Below are 9,448 nucleotides of genomic sequence, written 5' to 3' on the forward strand. Positions count from 1 at the left end.
ATTAGTACTTGTACTATTAATGTAACATAATATGGGAATTTAGAAGACAAACAGTTAAGTCTTACCTTTGAAGGGCTTGTTCCCTGTTTGGGGTTTTTTCGCCTCCTTCTGGTCCTTGGTGGCCTTTTGCTTCAAGTTTTTCCACCGAAGCTTGACCTGCTCCACCGACCGTAGTTGGCCACTGCCAGTGGCATTTATTTGGGCTGTGATAGCAGCCCAAATCTCACCTTTGGTCTTTGCAGACACACTGGTCTGGCCAGGGGTGCTGAAAGTGCCAAACAAAACACTATAATGTGACCTCACCCCATCCAGCAACGCATGCGTTTCAGCAGCTGTAAAGTTCAATCCCTTACTCTTTTGGGCCTCCATGGTGTCTGGAGGTTGATCAACCAGTCACTCTTTTATACCTTGCCAGTCTCGTTACTTTCAGGTGTGAGAGTATCCCAGGTTCATTAGTAAGGGCTTAAATTGGGTTCTCAGCTGAACACGATTGGTTGACAAGACAATGACAGCAATTGTACACCGACAGCAAAGGAGAAGGTATAGGCCACGGCATTATGCTGAGCGCCCCAACCTGCTCGAGCATTACTCAAATGAGGAGCTTTATGCAAGATACAGATTTGGGCGAGATGATATTACTTACGTCTGTAATATTCTTCATCCTCACCTTGAACGTGCCACCCTGAGGAGCCATGCCTTGACTGTGGAGGAGCAAGTGCTTATAGCGCTACGGTTTTATGCATGTGGTTCCTTCTTTGAGGTAATTGGGGATGGACTGGCGGTGACAAAGTCAGCAGTCGGCCATGTGGTGCATTCAGTGTCATCTGCCCTCAGCAATCTTCTGGGTCAATTTGTGAAATGGCCTGAAAATGAAGACGACATGGCAAGGACCAAGAGGAAGTTTTCTCATTGGGGGGGATGCCCAATTGTATTGGTGTTATTGATTGTACTCACGTGCATATTCAGGCACCTCATGCCAGGGAAAGGGAGTATGTCAACAGAAAAGGCCGGCACAGCATTAACGTGCAGCTTGTGGGGAACGCTGACCTCATTGTCACCAACTGTGTCGTAAGATGGCCTGGGTCTGTACACGATGCCCGTATTTTGAGGTCAAGCCACCTCTTTCAAAGGTTCCAGCAGGCCGCCCCAGATGGCATCCTCCTCGGTGACAGCGGTTACCCCCTTCTACCCTGGCTGATGACCCCTTTTGCTACTGTCACCAATGACTCTCAGCAGAGGTACAACAGTGTCCATGCCACAACAAGAGGGACAATTGAGCGCCTGAATGGCGTGATAAAACGCAGATTTGCCTGCCTGAACTATCTCCGTGTGGAGCCACAGAAGGCCTGTCACGTCATCTGTGCCTGCATTGTGCTCCACAACATTGCACAAACGAGGAGAGTGCCACTTGGGGCTCCCATTGATGGACCTCCTCCCTGCGCAGAAGTCCCCGATCCGCTGCCTCCACCACCGCAGCAGCCTGATGGTCCTGCTGGAAGAGCTGTGAGAAATGCCATGGTTAATCTTTATTTTTCCACTTGAATGATTAAAGAAAAATGTGCACATTTTTTCTGTGTCAGTGTTAATGTCATGCTGCACATTTCAGCACTTTCAAAGCATTTTCAAGGTATATTTTCATGCTTCTGATTAATTGAAGACAAAGTGGCTTCAAGCTTAAAAATGCACCTTTAACATATTTGGATATAGCTTGAATGTGATTTTAAAACATGTAGCAATGTATTTCAGTTAGTGTTTTACACACTGATTATTTTACCTCATCAAATCAGATCCTTTTATAAATTATCATAATTATGTTGGAGAGGAATTAGGATGAAGAAATGTTTCTAATTGTGTCACTGACCAATACCATGAAAGTAATGCCATTACAAATTTAAGCAGTTTCAAGCACTTTATTCAAACTCCAATTACTTGAAAGTCTTAAATGTATCAATACAATTAAAGCATTTTCAAGGATTTCCAGCACTCACCCTGTTGTAGCTGAGTGGTCCATGGCTGTGAGTGGACTCTGAAGGTAGGTGTATGAGTATCTTAATCCACAATCCCAAATTGTGTTTATGTAGCCTACACAAAAACATGATATCATCACCAGCATTAGGCTACTGTAGCATTCTGAACCTTCTGAACAAACCTTGTAGTTAATACTCAAACTGTGTTGCGTTGTGTTTTCTAAGCACTGAGCAGGTCTGTACACAATGCAGCCTGCTTATACTGTAAATCTGCCGTGTTGCAAATGACGTGACGCTAATGATAGCCGCTAATGATAGCCCGCTAGCTGCTTAACACACAAGTCAATGGAGCCGCGTTAGCTCCCGTTAGCACGGCCGCGTCTCAATTAGAGATCGCCACGGCCTGCTTTTAATAAGGTGACAATTCAAATAGTTGGCTTGCATGATGTGTTGGTTGCCGTTCGTATGGTATTAAAACCGCTACACAATAGACGACGGTTAACTTACACTTTTGACGTGAAAGTCGGCTCTCTGCTACTCCTTTCATGAAGTAGTCCACCATGTTTCAGATCCCGGAGGCGGAGACTTGAGATTGGGAAATCCGTATCCAGCCAGGTAGGGATCACGGTGATCCACCCTGCCTGTGTTTTGAAATACTCAGATAAAGTCAGCAGGATCACCGTGATCCATGACTGAGAAAAGGAGGATTTCATTATCCGGATTATTCTGATCCAGATTACAAATTTTGAAATACTGGGCCCTGAAGTCAGGCTGGCTTTGGCGCCGATGAGCCTGCAAAATTCCCTCCAGAACCGGGACACAAACTGGGGCCCTCGGTCAGAAACAATATGTTTGGGGAACCCATGGATCTTGAATATGCTAGTCATCATGACCTCCGCCGTTTCTTTGGCGGAGGGTAGCTTAGGCAAGGCAATGAATCTGACCATTTTAGAGAATCGATCAACTACAGTGAGGACAGTAGTGTCACCTTGGGAGACCGGGAGCCCTGTGACAAAGTCGATGGAGATATCTGACCACGGTCTGGAGGGAATCGGAAGAGGTTGTAGCAAGCTCATGCAGCGCCCGGATGATGTTTTGTTCTGTGCGCAGACCAAACATGCCTCCATGTACTTCCGGACCTCCGACTCCATTGAAGGCCACCAGAACCGCCGGGAGATAACGAACATAGTCCTTCTGACATGAAAGCAGCGAGGTGTGAGCCCAATTAATCACCTGTGGACGCAACTCGGTGGGGACAAACAGGCGATTATCGGGACATCCACTAGGTGATGGGGCTCCACCATTAGCTTGCTTTACCTCAGTTTCTATAGGCCAAGTCACCGCTCCAACCACACGGTTCAGTGGAAGGATTGTTTCTGGTTCCTTGGCTTCAGGCTCGGGGTCGAACACTCGTGACAGGGCGTCAGGCTTGACGTTGCAGGACCCCGGCCTGTAAGAGAGGGAGAAAGAAAAGCGGTTAAAGAAAAGAGCCCACCTGGCCTGCCGTGAGTTTAGCCTTTTGGCTTTCTTGATGTATTCTAAGTTCTTATGGTCAGTCCAGACAATGAATGGGTGGTCGGCCCCCTCCAGCCTCATGCCTCCATTCTTCCAAGGCGACTTTCACCGCCAACAACTCTTGGTTGCCGACATCGTAGTTCCGTTCCTCCTTGGACAGCCGCTTAGACGGGAAGGCGCAAGGGTGCATCTTGCCGTCCTGCTCCGAACGCTGCGAGAGGACCGCTCCCACCTCTTTGTTGGAGGCGTCCACCTCCACCACGAATTGGCAGCGCGGATCAGGCATGGTGAGGATGGGGGCTGAGGTGAAGCATCTCTTGAGAGTCTGCCAGGCCCCTCTGCTTCCGGCGACCAGCGGAACTGCACCTGGGTGGAAGTGAGAGCATGGAGAGGAGCAGCTATTGCGCCGAAGCCTCTGACAAATCGCCTGTAGAAGTTAGCAAATCCCAAGAATTGCTGAACTATTGTTACTTCTTGCGACTGTCAGGCGTAGCCAAATCGGCCACAGCGCTAACTTTAGCCGGGTCCATCTGTATCTTTCCAGGGGCTACAATGAAGCCCAGAAAAGATACGGTGTCGGCATGAAACACACTTTTCTCGGCTTTGACATAAAGATGGTTATCCAGAAGTCTTTTGAGCACCTGGGTAACATGGCTCTGGTGGGTGTCTAGGTCGGTGGATTAAATTAAAATATTGCCGAGATACACGTAAACAAAGTGGTCAAGAAAGTCTCTAAGCACGTCATTGATCATGGCCTGAAACACTGCCGGCGCATTGGTGAGACCAAAAGGCATGATGAAGAGGATAACGGTTCTTTACCGTGATGTCATTAAGGGGACTAAAGTCTATGCAGGGTCTGAGGGATCCGTCCTTCTTCTTGACAAAGAAAAACCCCGCTCCAGCGGGTGATGAGGAGGGACAGATGAGTCCTGCTTCCAGAGAGGCCGAGATGTACTCTTTCATGGCCTGTTTCTCTGGTCCAGAAACGGAATAAAGGCGACCCTTAGGGATGGGGGAGTCAGGGATGAGGTCGATGAGACAGTCGTACGGATGATGTGGGGGAAGAGATAGGGCCTTGGTCTTGCTGAATACTTTCCGTAGATGATGGTAGTAAGGTGGGACCGAGGTCAGGTCCGGGTACTCAATGTCTGTGGCAGTGTTAGCAGAAAACAGGTTAATTGAGGTAACATCAGTCAGATGGCTGGACACAGCACAGTCTTTGACGCATCCCTTTTTCCACCTAATGATGTTTCAAGTCTTCCAGTCTATGTGTGGGTTGTGCCATATGAGCCATGGATATCCCAAAATCAGTGAGTGCATGGGAGACGTGAATAAATAAAAACGAATGTGTTCTTCATGACTGTCAATCCGCATTCTTACTGGCTCACTGACATGAGTTATGGCAAAAATCTCTTGACCGTTGAGCGACCTGGCCCGGATGAGTTTGGCCAGTCGCTCCGAGTGGATGCCTAGCTCTTTAGCTAAACCCCAACTCATCAAGCTCTCCAGAGTCGATGAGGGCTTTCTGATTGAACAAGGTATGATGCAAAATTTGGACGTTGGTCAGAGTGCGGGGAGTGTGGTGGGACACTTCGACATGCTATCTCTCAAATGGAAGACGACCCACTCTACCCCTGAGCAACAGCTGCCCCAAAAGTAAAAGTAATATTAACACTAAATGTCCAAAGAAGCAAGAGATGTGGTGTCTTGCTTGGACTTGTGTCTGTATTTCTCCCTCTGCATGGATGATGAAGTCACATCCCTGTCCTGCAGTGTAAATGAGATTCCTTAGTGGTCACCCACTGTTTACCTTTGGGATGGTGAATGGCTGCTGTGTATCTAGCACAAATGCTGGGCTCAGAAAGAAATTTGGTTTGGAAACTATAGACTCAGAGGATCAGCGGAAGTGGAAATTATATCATTGAGAGGGTTAAGCATGTAGGGTGCTTCTCACAGTGCCCTATCGCACTGGGTTATAGTAACTATGCTGGGGAGGTGAGGCTGGGGGGGTGGATGGATAGATACATATATGACAGATGTGTGTCATGCAACATTAATCATTCTCCTCATCTGTCACTCTCTTTCCCCTTTGTATCTCTGATGATACGCACACAGGTAATAAATCACTGCGGTGACAGTGGGTGCACCAACAGATTATAAGTATAATAGAAGAAAATACTTTTGGTGATCATATAAACACGATAAGGTTTATGGTATTAAACACAAGAAAATAAACTAAATTGAGGTGCAGCATTGCTCATATTTGAGTGAGTGAAAACTGAGGCGAGCCTGCCCTCTACTGAGCAGCATGATACAAATCTTTTCCTGAGATACAGCACCGAGGGACATCATACAAAATATATACAGGAATTGTCTTCAGTTCAATAAATCAATCAATTTCATTTCACAGTTTGCTTTCATTTGCATTTCCACAGAAGTTTGACTAATCTGGGATTTGTTTCCAACCTGTGAACTTGAACACTCAAATTTCTCATCTGGTTTAAGTTCTTAATTTCCTTGCGGGAGTCATCCCAAAGGATCAATAAAGAGAAGTCTAAGTCTAAGTTAATTTGGTGAGTATAATGTAAATATTAATGGTAGGGTTGATGGCCAAAACCTAAGATAATGACATTCAAATAAAGTCTTTATTGTTGTTGTGTGTGTGTGTGTGTGTGTGTGTGTGTGTGTGTGTGTGTGTGTGTGTGTGTGTGTGTGTGTGTGTGTGTGTGTGTGTGTGTGTGTGTGTGTGTGTGTGTGTGTGTGTGTGTGTGTGTGTGTGTGTGTGTGTGTGTGTGACAGCCCGATCTATCTTCTTCCTCCATTGTTGTTAAAAACATCAACTAGTCACACTGTTGCACTGGGGGGCATCATCATCGTCATCATTGAACATATACATGGTGTATATTTTGACTGAATCCCACATACAGCATCCTGCTGCCACAAATACTCACTAGAAAACTAGATGTAAATAAATCCACCACTGAAAATAGTCCCTAACAAATGCACTATTTCGGCCTGTAACATTTGATAAAAAACTACAGTGACTGCAGTGAAACTGATTTGCTTTTTTTAAAACTGATTAAGCGGAATTATATAATTTTTCCACTGACTCAATCCATAGTATGTTTTCAGGCTTATCTTGCCCTTGAGCAATTATTTCACAATGACACTGATGAACTGATAACAAGTGCTTGCTCCGCCCTGAGACTGGTATAGGGATTCACAGTGAAGCATGGCCCACGATGCTGCCAGAAAAATAGAGGAAAGTCTTTCTCTGGGATCTGTCCTGTGCTAATCCACATATAAGACCACATATCCCGGCTCAGCTCGCCGAGTACAGAGGGCATTATTAAGATTCTAATCGCATGCATGGTGAGATTACGCTGGTAATGGTTAGTGATGCTCCACACTGAACACACTGACAATGCTGGGTTATGACACATCAGACTCAGTCTGGACCGTAATCAGCCACGTCCAATCAAGCTATGGTCAAGGCCAGGTCTAAAGGAGGATGAGACTTAGTTCAGACCAAGACCAGACTACAGTTAATTCATAAGGCAGTCCAACTCTCCAACCACATATAACCTACAGGAGTTACGTTCTAAACCCTTTAAGATTTTATGAATCAATGCATATATCATATATCAGCATGTTCACCTGGATCAGGGGAAATTGGAGGGTACAGTACGTTTCACAAAGATCAGCCTGTATGGACAAGCATAACCTCATTCATAGAAGTAGCAGGTAATGGTTCCTCATCCTTTAGAGAAATTTACTGTATTCCCTAGTGCCTGTCACTGTTCATTTCCTCCATCCGAACGGTGCTGGCTGCTCCACATGACCCCTTTCTTTGAAGCCATGCAAAGTTCTTTCCATAACACGTGGAGAATAAAACGATCACAGCAATGATGTTTTTGTGTTTTTTTAGAAGCTCTTGTGTGAAGCAAGTTTCACATCCCATAACCTGCTTTTTTATTTCTTAAAAAGTTTAAAGTATTTGTCAGCAACAATAAGTTACATTTTAGTTTTAACATAGAGAATAGCCAAATAAATAAACTATTCAACATGTTATTTGTTCATTGATGTCATTTCCCATCATGGTCACTGTGACATTGTGCCACAGATTGATTTACTGCCTGATCTCCCATTAATCACACAGAAGGGAGTCTGTCAGTGGGACGGAGATCTACTCCAGATGTGGGGAACACACTGACTAAGAACCACTGCTGGCAGGATGACAAGTCAGGGAAGAGTCAGGGATGCATATCAATTACTAACTGGCGTTAGTTCCAACATCTTGGATGAGATCAAGAAGACTTGTGCATGTGAATAAGTCCATTTTGACTTTTCCATTGAGTGATCAGCACATGAACTATTTATAGAGCTAATGATATAGACGAACCCGAAGTACCAGATGTGAACAAGCCTCCATTGCTGCGGTGGTGTCTCCCTCCAGTTTGCGTGCAATTGAATGGAAGCTGTCATTAGAAGACAACCTTCACAAACCTTTACCTCAAAAAGAGTGCTTGTAATTATTTATCTCCCTCACTGATCAACTCAGCTACTTGATGTTTACATTGCGGTCATTAGGTTGCCCTAGTTAGAGCAACTTACATCATGTTTCACAATAACACCACATTGAGTTAATTTACTGTGTGTGACCACGGCCTTGACAGAGGCGTCTAACGTGAGCAAGCTAAGCAGTGTTAGCTTAACTGACATTCATTTTTCGCTGTGTCAAGCTCGGCAGCCTCATGCTGTTCACTGTTCTGCACGCCCAGGGAATTCATGTAGGCCGTACGGCCTCAGACAGGGGCGCTCTTCATGAGCTAGATGGCGAAACACACAAATGGCGTGCTGGATTCGTCTATACATCCCATTTGTTTAGCCTGACTTTTACAATTAAAAAAGCTTGAAAAGTTAAACTGAGTTTAGGTGAGTAAATCAGCTGTCAATATTTTGCATCTTGGTGTGATGAGTGACAGGGTTACTGATTTTAGAATAACACAATCTAGTATTAATAACACAACCATCCACACTCAACACAGCAACACAGTTTAGTGTTTATATGTGTGGCATTTATTCAGTCTGAGAAACTTCACAATCTCTACAAGCTAATGTTAGCTTAAGTTGACTGGTTACTCAATGGGCAGTAGAAAAGGTCCCTGTTGCTTAAATCTGTCCATAGAAAACATTTTTCAGCAGATATCTTAGTTACAACACAGTTGAGCTAGAAAAGCAGTTTAGTGTTTATATATGTGGTCTTTATTCCGCCAGCAAGGAGGGCCTATTTCTTTGTAAGAACAATGCTTTATGGATGATTTTTGTAAATAGACACTGTTTAAATTGGAATAATATTGTCTGATATATATACTGTTATACAGTGTGAAAGAAAGTAAGGCTTTATCAGTGTGTGTGTGTGTGTGTGTGTGTGTGTGTGTGTGTGTGTGTGTGTGTGTGTGTGTGTGTGTGTGTGTGTGTGTGTGTGTGTGTGTGTGTGTGTGTGTGTGTGTGTGTGTGTGTGTGTGTGTGTGAGAGAGAGAGAGAGATCACATTCTGCCAAGTGAATAACAGGACTATTTATGGTGATGGCCAGTAATAGGAGTATATATATGAAATCATGGGGCATGTAAACGTTGTCAACAGACGAACATCGGTATAAAGTGAGAGCTACTCCGTGAGGCGTTGAAATTAAAATTAATTGCATGTGTCTGTTAAAATTACAGCCATCAAGGAGGAGTTCCACAGGATTGCAGGTGAATGATGTAGAGATCCATAAAATGAATATTAAATAATATTCTGTTTACAATTTCCAATGACATTGTGCTGCAAGCTCAGACTGGGATTATTCATTTTAATTTCTTTCAGGATTTCCCAGTGTTATTGGCTGCATAGATGGCATACACATCCCCATCACGACTCCATCACATAATGAAGCAGATTATGTGAATAGGAAGTCCATTCAC

General features: G+C 44.6%; 1 protein-coding gene across 1 annotated transcript; it reads left to right on the forward strand.

Moving 5' to 3' along the window:
* Positions 1 to 505: 505 nt before the first annotated feature.
* LOC310945882 (putative nuclease HARBI1) lies at positions 506 to 1,542 on the forward strand (the record flags this gene model as incomplete). The annotated part of the gene is given in 2 exon segments (XM_083912140.1): positions 506 to 881; positions 884 to 1,542. Coding segments are annotated over 2 exon segments (1,035 nt in total).
* Positions 1,543 to 9,448: the final 7,906 nt, after the last annotated feature.

This window comes from Echiichthys vipera, assembly GCF_963691815.1.
Source record: "Echiichthys vipera genome assembly, chromosome: 4".
Classification (NCBI taxonomy): domain Eukaryota; kingdom Metazoa; phylum Chordata; class Actinopteri; order Perciformes; family Trachinidae; genus Echiichthys; species Echiichthys vipera.